Below are 20,938 nucleotides of genomic sequence, written 5' to 3' on the forward strand. Positions count from 1 at the left end.
GGATTGTGAATCAATGTGAAAATAAATTATGTGATAAGAAACCCCAAAATAATCCGGTATTGATTTCCATCTATACTACCTTTTACTTTTTGAGAGAAAGCCCATTACAGAAGCAAATAATATTTTATGGCTTGAACCAAATGGGTTTTGCAAAGAAGTCAAATAACCATTTCTGCAAACACACCTCTTAACAATTCAAGACAGACAACTTGGTGTCTGTCCTAATCCAATAGTTTTTTAGTTCTGATGCTGTTTGCTTGGATGGATAATGCAGGAGTACCCTAAAACCATGGTTATTCCTAGTGTTAAAGATGAAAATATCAAGACATATTACTGAAAGACCCAGACATGAAAAGTGCTTGTTTTACTATGTAATCTACTGTCCAATCAATCTGCCTACACTTGTGGAAAAGAAACATATGCTACTTCAAGATTCATCACATACAAATATATTTAACTGAATCACCAAACCAATATTTTACCAATGTTTGGCCAAAAAGTAAACCTCCCAAACATTCCATTATTGTCAAGTAGATGTTGCTGTCCATCTTCTCTGACCCAAAGTAATATTATGCAAGGAAGTTGTCAATAGCAAAAACTTGGTCTAGAGAGAACAAGAGTTTGCAGTGTTGATTGTGTGAACCCAGAATGTGTCCAGCATAGACCAACTTGTTCCGTTCTTGGCATCAAAGGTCCGGTTAATTAAGCAGCCTGGTATCCAGAGAGGAGATGGCATTAATGGATTGCAATACTTCATGTTATTGGTTATTAAAAGCTCTCTTGTGTTCTTTATTTTATTATGCCAGATATTGATTGCCACTAAAATATTGAAGAACAGTTTGAGTATACTCTACAAACCTTCTGGCCATGGCTTCATACTCCACTGGCTATTAAAAATGCAGCATAACATCTGCAAAATGACAGTAATTAGCTGTATACTGTTGTAATTTTGGAAATGATGGAGTTCCAGTTTAAATTCTCCTTCAATTGTTTGTTCAGCATTATGAATGTTGCCCTTGGTATATACTAGTCTCATAGCAAACCCCTGCCTCTGGCATTTTCTGCAGGAGAAATGCAATTTACCTATGGAAGACAAAGCTGCATATACTGTGTTATTTTTTATCTGGGCCATGCCTCATTCAGTGAACTTCAAGGGGTAGTTTAACTCTAAATTAACATTTAGTACAATTTAGACAATTTGCAAGTAATCTTCATTTTCATTTTTTAGTTATTTAGCTTTCTGTCCAGCAGCTCTCCAGTTTACTATTTCAGCATTCTGATTGTTAGGGTCTTATTTACCCTAACAGCCAGGATTTGAAAGAGAGACTGAAATATGAAAAGCAGGAGGACTGATTAGAAGGATAAGTAATAATAAGTAACAATAAATTTGAAGTCTTACAGAGCCATGTTTTTTCAGTGAATCTCATTTAATTAAAAAACCCATAAAAAAGAAATCATGAAGACCAATTGCAAAGTTGCCAAGAATAGGACATTTTACAACATAGTAAAAGTCAACTTGAATGTGAACCATCCCTTTTAAGATTGAGTGATTTGTCCTTGAATGCACAGAAGTCAATTTCTGTACAATCTAGCTATATTTCCAGTTACTAGGCCTAGGTTTTATTCAGCAGTCAGGGGAACTCTGAATCTGCCTAGTAGAAGTTGCCATTGCAAGGAGTCACTTCCACAGTACTAATGCTAATGTAGCTGTGATAGTCTTCAACCATCAGGTTTATCAATTCTTCAATTGCCAGCAGCCGCTAAAGGTTGTGGTTGGCATATTTTCATGCCAAGGCAGATTACACTGGTGATGGAAGCAGGAGCATGCAATCCACCTTCTCCATCACTGGAAGTGACACTGCTGATGTTCCTCATGGACTGAAAGTTATGGTCCTCCTATTTGTTTTATTGGCCTTGCATCTGCTGGCTCTGTTTTTTTGCTAGTTTTGCTGTTTAGTTGTACTTCTTTGGTAGTGTACTTTGGTAGTAGTGTTGAATGAATCTGCCCCTTTTCCAAAACCATAGAAAAATTTGCGAAACAACTTTGTGAATGCGCATCAATGGGCGTTTTTTTTCTCATACCAAAAATGGTATAGTAAGGGTGCCAATCCAGCACTTTGTTTTTTTAACTTAATTAGAAATTATAATACAGAAATGCTGAAGATGTGTTGCAATGTAAATGCACAATGACTGATAAATGTAGGTCCTGCTTTTCAGTTCAGAGAGGTGATGAATAGATGGAGATGGAAGAATAGTGGTGTGTAAATGGCACACAAACAGGGCAGGAAAATACATGAACCTGACCTTAGTGATAAACAATTATTTCCATACTTCTTTCTCAAGATATATTTTGTGTACTATAAAAATGATATTAACGTAACTAATGGTGTGTTGTTGATGCAATGGCTGCCATTGGAAGGTACCCAGCTTCAGTGAACAATAGCTCTGGCCGTCAGAGACAAATTCAGGCATAACCAGCATGTAACAATAACTTAAGCAGCTGTGATATGTGAGTCTGACTGAATGGTATAATACATCTTATAAAATAACCTAGCTATATGTGGGAGTGAGAAATCTAAACATGCACTTGTAAAAGGTGTTGGGTTTTCTATTGCTTTGTGCTAAGTAATTGAAATGATCATAAAGGTACTTGTACCTTGTAGAATAAACTCAACATTCCATACTGAATTTCTATAATGCCACAGAGAAACGATGGACAGGTTTCACTTCTTACATGGTATTTGTAATTCAATATTTTCATTTATCCTTTGAAAGAACACATGAAAGTAGTACTGGCTCATGCTTTTCTTCTGTGTTGTTTTGTCTCTTCTGTTTGTTTCATTCTTGTTTTGTTTTTACATCCTTCTCCAAGTATTGTAGGTTTTATACAAAATTAGCAGGACCATGATTGTACTTGCTGAGATTGATAGTGCCCCTGTCAGTGCTCCATGGGGCATGTACAGTCATCCTGCTGATACTGTCAGAAAAGATAATTCTGGTGGAACAGCTCCTATTGTTGAAGTGTTATAATGAAGACAAAGGCTTGGTAGAACTTATTTTAAGCAAAGGATATGGACAGACACATTGTGCAAATTCAGCTGAAACTATGAACATCTCCATTGTTCCCCATTCAAGCTTCTTAAAATGGCTTTCTCCTGTTTATCTGGGTTTTTTTGTACTTCAATCTCCTGAGCACTTTGTTAACATGTTTCTTATGATGGAGACCTAAGCACTGAAAATGAGACACAGCAGTTGTTCTATTGACTATTTTGCAGGCTATACGCTTGAATCAGTTTGGAAAAATAAAGGGACACTGTTGTTCCCAAATCAAACTAAAATTTGTGATAAGCTCCAAGTTTATAAGTGATACAAGCTAACTTCTGGGTAGTAAAGAACAGCCAGGATGGTAGCTGATCACATTCCAAATACATTCTGTGTTTGCCCCTTAATTGGGCTTATCTATGTTGTACAGGGTTTTCTGATTCACCAGGGCTGTTGCTGGAAGACATATACAGGTATTGGACCTATTATCCAGAATGCTCAGGACCTGGGGTTCCCAGATAACAGATCTTTCTGTAGGTTGGATCTCCATACCTTACATTCAACGAAACAGCTCAGACTCACCCTTGCTTCCATCACTGATTATCATAGATGGACTGCAGTGGATTCAGTGCGTCCGCAACCTTTCAGAGATACTCAAGCTGCGATTATACAAGGCCAAAAAAGACAATATTGGAGGGAAAACAACGCCCCATAAAGTAAAAACCAATGTTTATTATAACTAAAAACGGGTGTCTGCTGTGTAATGGACGCCTAATGTGTTTTGGGAACCCCCCATAATCCTTAGCAACAACTTGGCAATATGACCCTAGTCTGTATGAGCAGCTTTTTGGTACTCTAAACTACAGATTAGTTAGGCCTTTTAATTATATTGAACATACTTTTTGAGGCACAATTACCACTGGTACAGTACATGCATGGGTGCTAAATAAAGCATTTTAGACATGACATGGGACATTTGTACTCTCTGCCCCCTTCTGGAGGGGATTAGTACAAGTCTCCCTTAGACAAAGAGTTCTCTCACATTCCTTCTTGTACCAAGTAGAGGCATGCCATGGGATGCCAACTTCCTACCCATGCATTATTTGAATTGCCCCATTCTCCAAGCAGATGTTTTGGCAAATATTGTTCAAGGTAGAAATATTAATGAGCAGATAAAATGGTGAATGCATATTGAGCATATATTGACCATTTCAGGTGCAGTTTTCCTTATATAGGAACACAAAGAAGCAATTCAACTGTATCATCCAATCATGTGTATACCGCAGAGCTCAAAATGTAGACGAGGATGGATCAAGCTCCTTGCTACCTCACTATGCATTATGCATTTTTTAAAAAGCAATTTCTGAAACTATATAAGCAGGGCATTTATTGTGTTGAGAAAACAGCCATGTCTTAAAACAAACAAAACAGGTTTAAGGTTAGAACTGTTTTCCATCTAAACTTCCAGAACCCATATACAGAAGTACCTTAAGAGTATTGTCTGGGATCTGCAAAATGAATCCATAAATTATAAGATATCTTTAAAAAGTAATATTTCATTACTGAATAGCAGATTCAGATTCAAAAACATTGTTTAAAATGAATTTAGAGGCCTAAGATTAACACAGATCGTTTTCAATTTTTTCTTTTTAATTAATAAATTACAAGTATTTAGAGATTTGTTTTCTTATTCCTGAATCAAATAACACAGAGGGGCACATTTACTAAGGGTCGAATATCGAGGATTAATAAACCCTCGAATTCGACCCTCGAGGTAAAATCCTATGAATTCGAATATATTGAATTCGTAGGATTTACTGCAAATCCTACGATCAAAGGAAAAATCGTTCGATCAAAGGATTTTAATCAATCGATCGAAGGATTTTCCTTCGATCAAAAAAACTTAGAAAACTGATGGGGAAGGTCCCCATAGACTAACATTGCAGCTCGGTAGGTTTAAAGTGGCAAAGTATGTAGTCAAAGTTTTTTTTAAAGAGACAGTACTTTGACTATCGAATAGTCGAACGATTTTTAGTTCGTATCAAAGTCGTAGTCGAAGGTCGTAGTAGCCTATTCGATGGTTGAAGTGCCCAAAAAAAACCTTTGAAATTCGAAGTTTTTTTACTTTGAATCCTTCCTTCGAGCTTACTGTGCCCCAGACAGTAGGGATTATTACTGATGAGCCACACATTTTGTAAAAAAAGAAAAGGTGCAATCTTAATTTCTTTAGATTCTCACAAGGAAACTATTTCTTATAGTAACTAAACTAATCTGTTCCAGAGGTAGATTATCCCTTCCTATCCTTGTTTTCTTCCTGTAGAGTCTTGCAATAGGGGATGCATATAGTATTTATAATTATTTTAATTAAATTTTTATAAGGCGTAGACGTTTGTGATTATTTATAAAGTTGCCTCTCATTTCTATTTTATAATCTAGGTTACCTTGGCAATAGAACTTTGGACTGACCTTGTAAATCACATATGCAAAGGAAGAACATACATAACTGAGGAATGTTGATGGATATAATTTATTAAGGCTGGAATTTGAAATGTGTGTTTTAATACATAAAAAGTATTACAAAACACAGATCTACAAAATACCATTTCCCCAAATGTTTTGTAGTGAATGGTGAAATAGCTCTCTGCACAGTAAACTGTATTATCAATCAAAATTCTAGGTTATTAAAAGCCAACTGCCATTTTAGTGTGCCAGGTTTTAGCACCTGAAGAACAAAAAAATATGAAGATTGCAGAGGGGTCTAGTATACCCCCTTGAATATTTATTTGTGAAAAGAGAACAGAAATCATTGGTTCTCTTACTGCTAGCTTGTGCACATGCCTGTGTCAGAATTCTAGCAATGCATAGACTATTGCATCCAAAGGACAACCTTTTACAAAGAATCAATAGAGACCTAAAAGGGCAAAAAATACACAATATATCTAAGATATAAAGAAGGTTTTAAAAGGGACTTGTTTGCAAAGAACAATATCTTACTTTTTTATAAAAAGGTATTATTGAAAAAGCTATTTTAGACCCAACAGCCAAGTAAGGGTTGCTGAGTCTAAAATAACTTTTTCAATAATACCTTTTTATAACAAAGTAAGAAAGGTATGGAGAGGAGGCCAGTATTTTAAAAAAAAAATGTTTTAACATTCCTTATGAATCCCTTTCTCAGTGGCATCCCAATGCCAGAATGCTTGATTTATAGCCCAGAAAGTCTTGCTAGTTCCTACAATCTGTACAGAATGCTTTATACACGTGCTTTCTTTAAAAATTCCATAATCATATTTGATAGTTCAACATTTCAAATCACTGTTAATGGTAGGGGACGTTGCTAAGAAAAATTACATACAACTCTGTCACTGGTTTTATTTTCAAAACTATCACAAATATATTAAATATTCTTCAGAGTAAAAAGATTCTTATTTGGCAATGTAAATACTGTATATATATCTATATATATCTGGTCTCAGCCATGATCAAAACCCAATATTTTCAAACATATTTAAAATATTATGGATTTTAGAACAATATTTGTTATCTATTATATATGGGATCTATTATCCTGATGTGTGTATCCTGGGTGTATCAAAATAAGGCATTGTTCTATAATTTGGGTCACCGTGCCATAAGTCTACTAAAAAAAACAACAGGATTGTTCTGCCATCAAAGTACTGTTTTATTATTGCAAAGAAAAAAGAAAATAAATGTCATTGATTAGAATTCTCAAAATTCTGAGCTTTCTGAGTAACAGGTTTCCATATAAAAGATCCCATCCCTGTAACTGTTATTTATACAATCAGCAGTGAAATATCCTCTGAGTTTTGTATTTGACTGTGTTCGGAAAGCATTTTTGAGCTTTATAATGTTAATAGTTGTTCTTTCCTCTTGGTCACTACAGACATAATAAACACATATATATGAATATAATGGGTGGCACTCCTCTTCCCAACTTGACCCAGTTGCATGGGTAAAGTTTAGCGAATTTGTCCCGTTTCGCTTTGTCATGAAATTAGCCAATTTCACTGGAAATTCGCGAATTTCATGGCGAATCAAAACGGGACAAACGGGCGAAAAAATTGCGTAACACGAATTTTGACACTGCCGTCAATTCACGGGCATCAAAATTGACACTGACGTCAATTCTGATGCCGGCAACATTTGACGAGCATTAAAGTCGATGGGGGTCCATTTAATTGATGCAGGAAAATGCAAATCTGAAAATACACCATCTAAAACCTGTCTAGTTCATGTAGTAGTCAATGGTAGAGGTCCCTTGAACCCTCTTTAAATCTGGCCCTTGCTTTAGTCATTATACCTATATTCAATGTATATAACCATGCTTTATACTATCAACCAAAATGCTGAGGGATGAAAAGGATAACAACCAAAAACAAGGATAACATTTTGTATGGTGTCAGAATTGATAATGTGCAACTGTTAAAAATGGCAGATATATTAATATACAAAATGCAGCTCATTTTAAGATATTGTAAAAAGCATGTCAGGGTAACCTTTATTGTTCGGGCTTGTTCGGGCTATGGGGAACCACATAGCTGGATGCCTGGATCAAAAAAATGTAAAACTTTTTTTGTGTATTTAAAAATATATTTGTTTCAGGTTTGTTTTAGGTTCACTTGTGCCTTTTTAAATGAAACTTTCAATACCTGTGTATTAAGCCCAACTTAAGGTTGATGAGATTACTGATGAGTGATGACCCTAAAATAGTCCCAAATACATCTGATAAACTATTTTGCAACGTATTTATTGTAACAGTCATTTAACAGCCATTGCTAGCGAAAGACTTTTAAAAGTATAAACATTTCCAATGCTTGTTTCAAATAGCATTTCAATCTCGGTTATTATATATAAGATAGTTTTAAAGTGCATCTGGAAAGCAATAGCAGATCTACTTTATGTGTATGATTTTAGATTGTTATCCTTTTCAAGGTCAGTGGCGCAGAGTTTTTACCTCTGTTGAGGAGAAGAAAAATTATCGAAATGTCCTTAAAGGAAAACTATACCCCCAAAATGAACACTTAAGCAACAGATAGTTTATATCATATTAAGTCGCATATTAAAGAATCTTACCAAACTGGAATATATATTAAAGTAAATATTGTCCGTTTACATCTCTTGCCTTGAACCCCCATTTCGTTATGGTCTGTGTGCTGCCTCAGAGATCACCTGACCAGAAATACTACAACTCTAACTGTAATAGGAAGAAGTGTGGAAGCAAAAGACAGAATTCTGTTAATTGGCTCATTTGACATAACAAGTATAGTTTGTTTGGTATGTTTGTGTGCACAGTGAATCGTACGATCCCAGGGGGCGGCCCTTATTTTTTATAATGGCAATTTTCTATTTATGATTACCCAATGGCACATACTACTAGAAAAGTATATTATTATGTAAATGGTTTATTTACATGAAGCAGGGTTTTACACATGAGCTGTTTTATGCAATATCTTTTTATAGAGACCTACATTGTTTGGGGGTATAGTTTTCCTTTAACCTACGGCAAAAGCTTCCCATTTAGTAGAGCAGAGCAGGTGCTGTCCATGGCACACCATATTAACACTTGAGCAAGCAAAACTTAAGATCATAACCTAAAGTCAAGTTACAATCAAGGTTATCAATAAGAGGCACTATATTCTGCTGTAGGCTGTTTTATTTTACATTAAAGGAAATACTAGAAAAGATCACTATTTGATCATTTCAGGATGAGGATCTCAATGATCAAACTGACCAGAATCCATTGCCCTAGATTTTTTTTTATCATTTTTGTTCCTGCTATACACAAACTTTAATATTCTCCAAGTAAAATTATTAGATTTTATTAATACCCTTTATTAAATGCTATTAGAAAAAACACACCTAACTGGTAAATATTCATTGTTGTTATGTCGTACAGGTATGGGATCTGTACATGTTATATAAACAGTATTTTTTTTCAAGGTCTAAATTGGTTTTAAATTATACAATATTTATATTATAAGTACAGATTTGGGACCTGGAATGCTCTGGACCTGGGGCTTTCCAGATAAGGGATTGTGCCATAATTAGGATCATTTTGGATAATTTAGGATCATTATTTGGATCATTTATTAAACCCTGAATTTTCTGGTCGAGTTTTTTAAAGTAAAAACTCACATTTTTAGAGATTTATTATACCCCCAAAGCTGTTAAAAATCCGAATTCGAAAATACTCCATCTCAAACTTGTCGAGGTCATTTAGAAGTCAGTGGCAGATGTCCCTGAACTCGTTCTTGACATTGTGATCTGCTCTGGATAATCTGATAAAGTCATATTTTTATCCGATAAAGTCAAACTTTTGCAAAGACAATTCGATAAAATTGAGTTTCCGGAAAAGTAAATAGCTGGATATGAATTAATGCTAGATTTTGTTGTGACGTTTGTCAGCTCTGATTTTTTTAAGAAAAAATATTGATAAATTACCGGTAGCTCAATTCGTGGAAGGGAGTTTTTATTAAAACATTTGATTAATTTGAGTTTTAATAAATGACCCCCTAAGTCTACTAAAAAATAATTCAAACATTAAGGTGATTATTTATCAAAGCTCATATTTTAGAACTTTTTTAGACTTCAAATGAACTCACAACTCAAATGGTTTCTAATTTAAGGAAAAACTTGAATGTAAAAAAACTCGAATACATGAAGTCGGGGGTTAGCAATCCAAAAACGCAAATTAATCGAGTTTTCAATGGGACAAAACTTGAATTGCTCGAATTGATCGATTTTGTGAGCGAAACCCACCAAAAAAACTCAAACCTCATGAAGGCTATTAACATCTTTAAATTGTTCAAGGGACCTCTGCTACTGACTTCTACACAACCTCATCAGGTTTTAGATGGTGTATTTTCAGATTCCAGCTATTTCCAGGGACTGGGTATAATAAATCCCCAAAAAATTGCGTTTTTAAAAACAAAACACTCAAAAGTTTTTTTTTAACCCGGAAAATCTTTTTTTGACTCAAAAATACCCTCGAAAACTAATTTTTTTTCATGGAAAATACAACTCAACCCTTAATAAATCTGCCCCTTAATAAACCCAATAGATAGAGAAAAAGGACATTTTTTTTTAAAAAAAAAAAATCTCCATTATTTGTTTAAAATTGAGTCTATGGGAGATTGCCTCCATGTAATTTGGAGCTTTCTGGAAAATGAATCCCATAACTGTATTGTATTTTTTCTTTTCCAAAGCTGTTATTTAAACCGTTCTTGTTTTTTTTTTAAATTATTTTGGAGGGGGGTTTTTGTTACTTTTTTTTCCCGACTTTCCTTTTTAATTTCCATTCAAAGTGCTACTTGGTTCTTAGGTTTATTTGCGATAAGTTAAATGAATTGAAAGCATGCATGCACAAAAGTAATTTTCATAGTTAGATTACCGCAGTTTGCAATTAAGTAAATGTCATCTTTAGGAGCGCTTCCCTTTATAAGACTATATTTTCGGTTTGTTAAAAAACTGTTTTATTTTATGCAGGTGTAAACCTAATTTGGCTTAAATAGAGAAATACCAACTAGCGGGGTAGAGCATGGGCTACACTGGACCCTCTTTCACCAGGAAGGGCTATCGCTAAGTGGAAAGAGCATGTGAGGGTGTTGTTAGACTACACCTCTATACTGCCAAAAGTGTAAAAGAATAGAAAAAGGATGCCAGGGGTTCTTTGCAAAACAATAGAACAGGATTTATTAAATTATAAAGTGCCACAAGGTTGATAATACTCACAGCACATGAGGTAGATCAATATAAATTCCAGCTACAATCAAGGATGTAGCAGACACAGCATAAATGGAATCACTGAAGGAATAGCACGGGGAGTTGAAATATACACCTTGCAGGTTGTCAGTACCTCATGTGGACCGGATCCCCTATAGTAGATGTGGAACAGGGATAGAACAATAACCTGTTTCCCTCGTCAGTACTGTGGTCCCTTCACTATAGGCAAGCAGAGCCTGGGGAGACCTGTCTATCCTCCTTGGTGGAGCTTGAAGCTGCTCATACTAACTAAAGCTCACTAACTCACTCTCTCTAGAGAAAACTATAACAGTGGCTATCCTGCCCACTAGCTTCATCTTGTTCACGGGGTCCCTGTACCCCAACTTCTCTAAAAGGATTGCCCCTTTAGGTGTAATGACTAGGTTTGTGCCAATGCCATACAAATAGCCTAAGAGGTTTTACTCACAGTTCACCTCAGTCCCAAGGTGCAAGTCCAGAACAATATTTCAATAGAGAGATGTGAGGACCTTCAAAAGTAAGACACGATCAGTTAAAAAAAAATAATTATTAGGACATGATGAGACCTAACGCGTTTTGTGCCTGTTGGGGCACTTACTCATAGGAAGTTCTGGGGACTTGTTGACTCCAGGCTCAATGGAACATCCACCCAGATCAACTGCTGCAGGCCAAAGAGGAAGGACCTCCCCCTGCAAAACACTTTGTTACAGTGATGCAGGAAATGGTCATCAACCTAAAGGCCAATGAAATAGGTATGCAAAATAGGTACAAAGTGTTATATGGGTGTTAACCCAGCAACAGGGAAATGAGGCACTGTTAGGGGCATGAAGCCATAAGGGCCATTATACTTATGGGTCCCTACACAGACTTTCATGTAAACAGTTGAGATTCATGTATAATATTTGAAGTGACATATTTACAGGTGACCATTAAATGATACCTGTCAGTTTGAGAATCTATACAATGTCTAGCATAAATATGCCCTGAAAACTCAGTTATGGACAGCAATTTTAAAGTTATTCTGGCACTTTAAAGGGCAGATTTATCAATGGTCGAATTTAAAACTCCCATGAACTCCCTTGAACTTGAAACTTGACCAGCTGCAATTTAATAAAAAATTTGAATTTTTAAAACTCATGTGAATGGAATTGACCCACAAACTCGAATCTAATTCGATTCGACTTTTAAAAAACTAGATTTTCAGGAAGGCCACAAACAACTCCAAATTGATTCCAGGACGCCCATAGGCTAAAACAGAAATTGGCAGGTTTAAGGTGGCGAATAGTCTAATTTGAATTAAAGGGCCAGTGTTTGACAGATTTCAAAAATCAAATTTGAATCTGTAAAAGAACTTGAATCAAATGGTAACAATTCCCTAGTCAGATTTGACAGTTTTGGCCATAAAAAACTTGACCTTTTCACTTTGACTAGTGATGGGCGAAATTGTCCCAACAAGTCGCCAGCGTCAAAATGGGCGTCAAAGCTGACGCCGGCACCCATTAAAGTCAATGGGCGTCCATTTAGCATCAGCATCTAAATTTTCGCTGCAAATTTGCGCCTGGCTAATTCAACTGTAATTAACCATCTAATTCTATGCAAAAAGAGCAGTTGATTTTTTGATTTCCACAAAGACCATTTTGGGAGATAACAAACCTATTTAAGCGTGCGTGACTTGTATGATGTACTGTATGTATGAAAATAAATATTTCAAATGCTGTTCTGCAGGTGGAGGAAGCAATTAGTCTTTGTCTTAATCACTTTGAGAGCTTGAAAGATAATTTCTAAATATAGTGTGCTATGGATGTGCAGAGAAAACAAAAGATTTAAAGCACCCTGCCTGGAATATCATCACTTCAACAACTGCTCATTTAGTCTGGATCAGTCTGAAAGATATGAAACAAATATTATATCCCGTCTGTTGCCTTTGCTTAACCAATTATTGTTCATATGAGAACAATACTGAAGCAAAAACTATAAACGAATCTTGAGTATCCATAAGATGGTTTTTGTCCCCTAATAATATGGAATAATTATTAATTATTGAACTGGGGCATTTTGCCAGCTATCAAGATTAAAACAAAACAGCCAGGAAAGTGTTTTACTGAACGAACATATTTATTTAAAAAAGACTGTTTTAAGCTGTTGAATATTATTCTGCACTTTAGAGCTCAGGGTTGCCACCTTCCCCAAGTGGTAATTCCGGACAGAGCCTTTACATGACTGGAGGGACCGATTGCGTGGTGGGGCTGGCCAATGACTTATTCCCATTATTCAAAGCTTTCTGGATAATGGGTTTCCAAATAAGGGATCCCATAGATGTACTATATGTTTTTACTAATTTAAAAATCGAAACACACACAAATACACTATGGGGGTTAATGTATTTACTAAACTCTGAAAAATTTGTGATTTTTTTTTTTTTTATAAAATCGGACTCTTCCAGAAGTTTTTGGGTGAAAAATCCAAAAATATCTTTAAAATCGTATGAAAAATCTGAAGAGGATTTGAAAATCGTATGAAAAATCCGAAAGAATCTTCAAAATCTGATTTTTTTCCAGCAAAGCAAATTTACAGGAAAATATAATAATAAATAAGTGTAAAAAACCTGAGCAGATTTGATCGGAGTTTGTAGCAGAAAATATTGAGATAAATTTGGACTTTGATAAATAACCCCCTATATGTTAACAGTTCCTTTTTTAATTTTCTGTATATGTTGACCTGTTTCTATTGGACCTAGCTTTGTAACTGCGTAGTTAAACTCACTTTGCAATTGCATGAACAACATTGAGTTCTGGACTCATGAGAAGGAGTGGTTTGTCTTGAATTACAGTATGTACAGTATGTACTTCAGGTAAAGCACTTTGAAATTATAATTCAGTTGACAGATTTCAAAGTATTCATTTTTTTGAGTAATGAAAAATAGGGTATTTGGAATCATGTTAAGCATGAATTGACTGTTATGGTTGATATGTTTTCCTTTGAGTACATACAAAGTCTGCGTGAATAATCTCAACAGGCACTGAAACTTTAGATGGACGTCAAGTCGACAGTTGTGGAGTTATGGTAGTTTATACTGTACGGTCTTGGCTTGTTTTTTTGTGACTCTCTACTACTTTCTGATCATAGAAACAAACTTACATAGAAAGGAATCAGTTGGTTTATCAAGTATGTCAGTTGCTTAGTTATGCTTGTCTTCCAAATGTCATAGGATATTTACAGCTGCAGATGTTAAAGATGTCTAGACATAAAAGAACAAAGTACTAACTGAGGTCAATTTCTGACCCATAGTACATTATTGGTGATTTCTAAAGCAAGAAATGAATCTATGTTTAGAGCTCAGCCTGAAATTCTTTGGAGCATTCTAAAGTTTATCAAGCAAATGACGAGAAACACAGGTCACAGAAAATAAATCTGTCTATCCATTTCTAAAAGCCTTTATTGGGGTTGTGAGATTATTTAAGAGTAAACTGAATGATTAAGAACAACGCACATTCACATTTAAATGCTTCATTTCCTCCTTAAAGTGAAAATATCAAACTTAAGACTTGCAACTTGAATTTAATAACTTTCATTATTATCAACATAAAGAAAACAAAACAGTAATAAAAAACATAAAATTAGTCCGCAGAGGATTGCAATTTTGCAAAGGCAAAATGTGCAACTTCATTCTCTCAATGTAATAATACATTTTCACTATAAATGTACGCACCAGTGAAGGGGAGCTTAATTATTAATGAGCAAGGCCTTCAATTCACAGAGGAATATGTACCCTGCACTGGAGTCTTTATGCAAGAGTTTATTTCAGTAATATGGACAGTATCTGTGCTGGGATGTACCTCTGTGACTCTCTCTCTTGTTACCAAGGGAAGCCGGGTAATTCAGTCCTAATGAACTATTCATTCTCATCCATTTTGCAGAGTTATCGATTTTTTTTTTTTTTTTGCTTCTTCATCTTCAGAATGAAAAGGCAGTGGACTATGTTTAGGAAGCACTCATGATTTTAGCTTAGGAATGACCAGAATAACACATCAGGTGCCAATTAGCGCATGTTATGATCACTTAATTCATGTGGAGAAAGCCTATTGAGAGCTGAAACAAGGTCACAACTAGCCCATAAAATTCAGGGAGCATTATCTGGTCAATGAAATGTGCATGAAAGCTACAGAAGACCATTGATTCTTATATATTTGTGCTTTTTTTAAAGAACTTTTGTTTTGATTTCCCATAGGTTCTTCCAGAAGCCAGTGATCCAAGAACAAACAGAGGGGTAAGCATGCTGCACTTGTAACCACACATCCATTCCCTAAGCCTGAAAATGGAATATTTGTCCAACTGTTCAGATGATTGATGGTTATATGAAAGTTTTATTCTTATAATTTGTGATAGATCTTGGGGAAAAGATCTTCACTAAGCTCCAGGAAGTGATTGTTACCCCTCTTGAGGCACAATAAGCAAGAGCTCCATGTGTTTTCTTATTTTTCTTGTATTTATTGTATTGTTAGTATGTTGTATTAATGGACTAGACTGACGTGTCTTCAGCCCAAAAAAAGGTTTCAGTATGATATTATGCTCATCTAACAAAATGAAAACTAACCAATATCCACAGTGCTAAAAGGCCCCTTTGTAACAGAAAAGTACAAAGAATATTCCCACAGAACCCTGCATCCATTGAGTTAATGTAAGTGTGTACACATACAGCCTACAGTGTACACAGTCCTAAGACCATCATAAATATACAAGATTGTTTATATGCACATGATAAACTTTTTCTAAATGTTGGGTTTTATTATGTGTCAGGTTTGGCCACAGAGTGGCTGGCAGTGTGGAGCCTATATGCTGTGTAACGTGGGCAATACAAAACTGAAACTTGATGAAAGGCAGATGACATGGTCAGAGGCTGAGGTCAGGGGCAGGCTGAAGGCAGAGAGTAGTCCAAAAAATAGGCCAAGGTCAGTATCAGGAGGTCGACAGTAATCATTAATGGGGCACCGGAACTAGGCAAGGATTAGGAGCTCAGAATCCTGGAGCAGGGCTCAGGACAGGAACAAACAGGAAACCAAGCAGGAACAACATGGTAACAGGTTGGATCAGGCTCAGGCTTCAATAATCGAGCACCCATGATTGATTGAATTAATTGGGAATACTGGAGGTCAATGAGGTGGGCGAAGTTGAGTGTGCAGCAGGGAGATGTAACACAACCATCAAGAAGACTAACCCACATCAACTTAGAAAGCCCCCCAGTGGCTCAGTGGATTAATGCAGGTACGGCCCAAGACATAGTCCAGACTTCCATTCCAGACCATATCTGATATTCTGTTCAGTTAGGCTCTTGGATTCTAGCTGGTTTCCTCAGTGCATTTATTCTTAAAAAAAAGTATTTGAAATTGCCATTTATTTGTTTATATAACAGTAAATTGCTGCAACTGTTAAGAAGCATCTCTTTTCTTCAAACCTATACTTAATGCAGTGCACGTATATTCATGTTTTTGATGTATACTCTTTTTTCCTAGGCACAGTAGTTAACCTTACAACAGGCATCTGGGAACTCTAGTGTTTCTAATACTCTGTTTCAATGAGAAATATATAGATTTAAGGTTACTTTAACTTGTTTGGCACTTGCATTTATATTAAGGTGCAAAAGTGAGCTTTTTTAACACAACTCATGTGTTATCATGCCTAAATATATAGTACCAACCATGCACCAATCAATGTGACACCTTCCTGAATGTTCCAATATTGCCATTAGTCTTCAGTGAGCACCAAAAAGCATACTGCTCATCAAACATATTTCTTACTTTGCAAATAATCAATGTGAATTCATAAGCTTTTGGCACAACAGTACCTGGAACAAAGGTTTGTTTGGAAGTTTATACCAATCAGGAGCGGTATTTCAACTTGAGTTTAGAATCATGGAGCAAAAGCTAGCATAGATATTTGCATGGAACAGGCACCATTCTGTTCGGGATTTAAGAACATATGCTGTTCCCTGTAGTCCATTTTCAGGTGCACAGAATGCAGACAATGATGCATGTGATGAGTATCCAAATTGAATTGTCCGAGGATGGGTCTTGATGGGCTCTTGAAACTTTCCTGGTAAGCTAAAAATTAAAATAATTTGGAACTAGTATTGTATTCTGAGGTTCTGCAACTGGAGGATAGTACACCGTATGTGGCCCTCCAAGAGCTTTTCATGGGTACCCAACGAAGAAGACTACAGAAGCCTTTTATGTCATCGGCATAATTTTAATGCATCACAGAATGAGTTAAATTAAATTATAGGCTTGCAAATTTATTGAAGATAGGCGGTTTAGAATCAAACCATTCAAAGAGTTTATTTTGCAGCTATTATGGAAGGGATTGAGAATCCAGGAACCCGTTACCAAAGTCATAAGCAGCTGATCTGGGATTTTGAAACAGTCTGCAGCTTACACAGATACACAGGCTGTAGATGGGCTAAATGTTGGTTTAGGGTAATTTAGTTTTAGTTGTATAATGAGAGAATAGGAAAAAAGCTTAACTTTGCATGTTTCCTATCGGAATCTTTTGGCGAAGCATTGTGTAATATTTCCGTGTTACTTGTTTTTTAATTGTTCTTAAAATCAATTAAATTATGCCATTACAGTCTTTACTGTACACAAAACAAATTGTAAATGTATTTAAAATGTCTCACAATGTATATATCCTATACATGAGTCTGCACTAGCAATTTTTTAATCCCAGGTGAATTTCTGAAATCGTCTCTAAATAAAACACTACATGGTAGACCAGTCTCCGTAAATGTTACCATCTTCAAAATTTTGATGACGAGACTCTGGGACAAAAATATTGACCAAAATATAAATGCCAGTTTCCAACAAATCAATAATTTCATGCACATCTTTTTACTTAAATACTGAAAAATTTCAGAAAGAATTTTTAGAAATAAAGGATATTTAAAGGACAAGGCAACCCAATTTTTAAATTATTCCCCATCTGTTTACCTTGTCCTCTCCCTAATGGTAAAAGTTGTTTAAGCAATACAATGCATACTTGCTCTGTGTACAGTCTCTAAAGTACTCTGAATTTGCAGTCACCATATTGCCCTCCATTAGGTATTAAAGATGGCCGTGTAGCTATTCATGTGCATGCACAAAAAGAACCGAACGGAATCCCTCTTACTGAATTATAATGAGCATCAAGTAGGAGATGCTAGAGAAGACAGAAGTTAGACTGATCCAGCATGGGAAAAATAATGAAAAGTTACAGTTCCAAAATAAGAATGAGCACGTTGCTATATCAAACATAGCTAAAGGTCGCTACTCGCTGAATTACACAGAGTTGGTATTCCGGAGATCTCAGGATGCTCTTCTGCGCATGCTCCACTGTGCTGATTGGTTGTAATTCGCATAAGCATGGTCTTGGTCTCAGAGACCACTAGATTATGGGAGTTCGGAGTTAGACAGCATTATTGAAGGCATCAATATAAGGTTTTTATATGTTCTAAATATGATTATATGTTCCTCTTGGCTTTCCTTGTCCTTTAAGGGCATTACTTTCTATATAACCACCTTGAGGCTCTTTTCCCCATCTTATATATATATCAATTATCTTCAAACCAGCACTCCCTTTAAAAACTTGATCATTTTATTGTCGCAGTATCAAAAGTGCATTTGATACTGCGACAATAATATTATCAAGTTTTTAAAGGGAGTGCTGATTTGAAGATAATTGATACATACATAATTACCGTGCACCCCGCCATTAGCAACAGCCTTGGAGTGCGGATACTCATTGGAAAGTATATATATATATATATATATATATATATATATATATATATATATATATAATTTTTTTCTTTTTCTTTTCGATTAGAGGAATATAGACAAATCCCTGAATCATGACACAAGATTATTGACATATTGGCACATCCATGATAGATTCCTTGCTGGGGTGCGATCCATCTCTGCTGAAAGCTATGCCAGTAATATGTATGCTGTAACAAACTATGGCTTAACCTATAGAATCATTATTATAAGTATCTAACAGGTAGAAGCACTGTATAAATCCAGTAAACAGCTATAATATAACAGTGAGCCCATACAGTACATACTAAAAAAGTGAGTGCCATAAATACTGTATGTATGCATGTATTAAGAGAGGACCCTGACCACATGTTGCGTGCAAAGAACTTGAGTCTAAAACTTTCTACTATATATACTGCTAAATTAAATGCCAAAAGTATTCAGTACCCCGCAATAGCAAACCTACACTATCTTGTGAAGCTTTATGCAAATGTAAGGCTATAGTAAAATGGAGTGGCATTTTTTTCTCCTGAGCTATAAGCTTTACCATAAATCTGCCCGGAGGAGACTCTTTACACTCAGGAGTGAGCCCTCGCGTTGGTGTGGAGGCAGGGTGTTGGGCAACTACAATTATATGCAGTACACAATAAATGGGAACCAGTGGTTCATATACTGTAACAGCTATAAAACTTGTTTGTTAAAGAACACAGCCCACATAGGATTTTTCAGAAATAAAGCAGTAACATTCATGGATATACTCAAAGTAACTATGTTAAGTATATATCCCCAAAGGGTATGAGAGAGAGAATACACAGCATAGACAGAGGCACTCCCAGCTTTCAGCCTTAACCCTAAGTGGAGCTCGAAGGGGGTCTCTAAAATCCCTACTTCTAGGCAATTAGTACCCGGGATCCTAGTCCCATTAACACTCCTCGGTGGAGCCTGTGCTGCTTTACTAAATAGCCCTGACTATCATTCCTAGAATGATCTATTAAAGTGAGCAGCCTATTTTTTTTAGACCTGACCTGTTTTGGTTCCATTGCAAATCCTTCCTGCCTGCTCAGGCAAGGCGACTGGCAAACTGCACGTGTGGTCATCTTATATACCAGGGTTGTCCAAATTTTTGGCTCGCTGGGCCACATTGGAAAAATAAAAATTGTCTGGGGCCACACATGAAATACACAAACACGTTTGATTTGTAAAAGTAAAGGAAATACACAGAAAAGAACTACAATGCCATTTGGATAACCAGATGGAGCTATACACTGGAATATGGGACACCTGGATATTAAATAGACTTATTATTATATTATTATTACTAACTGGGCAATGGGCAGAGTCCCCCCACCTCCTATATCCTTTGCGACATGACGTTTCCTCGGGAACCAAGCGTTTCAAAGATGGGCCGCATTCATATGCATCCTGGGTGGCATGTGGCCCTCAGGCCGCAGTTTGGACACCCCTACTATAGCATGCTGCCACCTAGTGACCAAACTATAGAACTATAGAAATCATGCTTTGACCCAGGAAGAGAAGCTTCTCTTATAAACTATGGGGTCCTTCAGTGGCCAAACTTTAGGAGATTGCAATATTAATGGGAAACCATTTATCAGTCCCCTACACAATGTATACAGTAATAGAGGGTTATTTTGTTTAGGATAGGTTTATGTTTCTCTGTAATGGGGGTAAGTACATTTTAAACAATGTCAAAAAAGATGATAAGACTCATTTAGAGCTCATTGTGAACTCCTTGATCAATATTGTACAGTATCTCATATAAGGGTTAAACATTCTTACATTCTTTAAATAGGCAGTGTTAAAACATAAAATTGAGAACTGAAGTCTTCTATGCCTAGTGCAATGCTCCCTGACTTTCTTTGTCTTTGCTCCTCCTCCTTGCTCCCCCTCATGAAAACAACACTGCAGGCAATGCAATGTTTATGGGATTTATGTATAAGACCTGTGAAAAATTCAAAAAAGTGCAGGGGATGACACACAATTTAAGGCATGGGAGGTGGGTAAGGCTATGTACATCTACCCTCTCTGTGTTAATGGGGCACATACAGCTCCTGTATTTTTGCACCCTGTCCTGCACTTTGAAAATGCCAACTGTATCCTCAGGCAAAGCAACAACAGCTGAGAACCTTTTACTGAATTTTTAAAGATGGAATGGGTATAAAGTGAATAATCTGTTAATCTGCAAAAGGCATGTCTTGATTCCATTAAATTATAAAAGATTTGTTTAACCTCGTGCCACAATTATAGGTGAATGGGAAGTACTATTCAATGAAGAGGTTGATTTGTTTCAATCATCATCATACTTGAAGCATAAACCTATGAAAAAGAATTAAGCT

At 36.0% G+C, this 20,938-nt stretch overlaps 1 protein-coding gene across 5 annotated transcripts in view; it reads left to right on the forward strand.

Moving 5' to 3' along the window:
* LOC108699497 (type II inositol 3,4-bisphosphate 4-phosphatase) overlaps positions 1-20,938 on the forward strand; it is a 308,688-nt gene that overhangs the window by 151,474 nt on the left and 136,276 nt on the right. For all 5 annotated transcript variants that reach the window (XM_041589702.1, XM_018231625.2, XM_041589710.1 and 2 more), the window contains one exon: positions 15,029-15,067. In XM_041589702.1, coding sequence (XP_041445636.1) covers positions 15,029-15,067 — 39 coding nt within the window. The remainder of the gene's footprint in view (positions 1-15,028; positions 15,068-20,938) is intronic.

The sequence above is a fragment of the Xenopus laevis genome, chromosome 1L (assembly GCF_017654675.1).
Source record: "Xenopus laevis strain J_2021 chromosome 1L, Xenopus_laevis_v10.1, whole genome shotgun sequence".
Lineage (NCBI taxonomy): Eukaryota > Metazoa > Chordata > Amphibia > Anura > Pipidae > Xenopus > Xenopus laevis.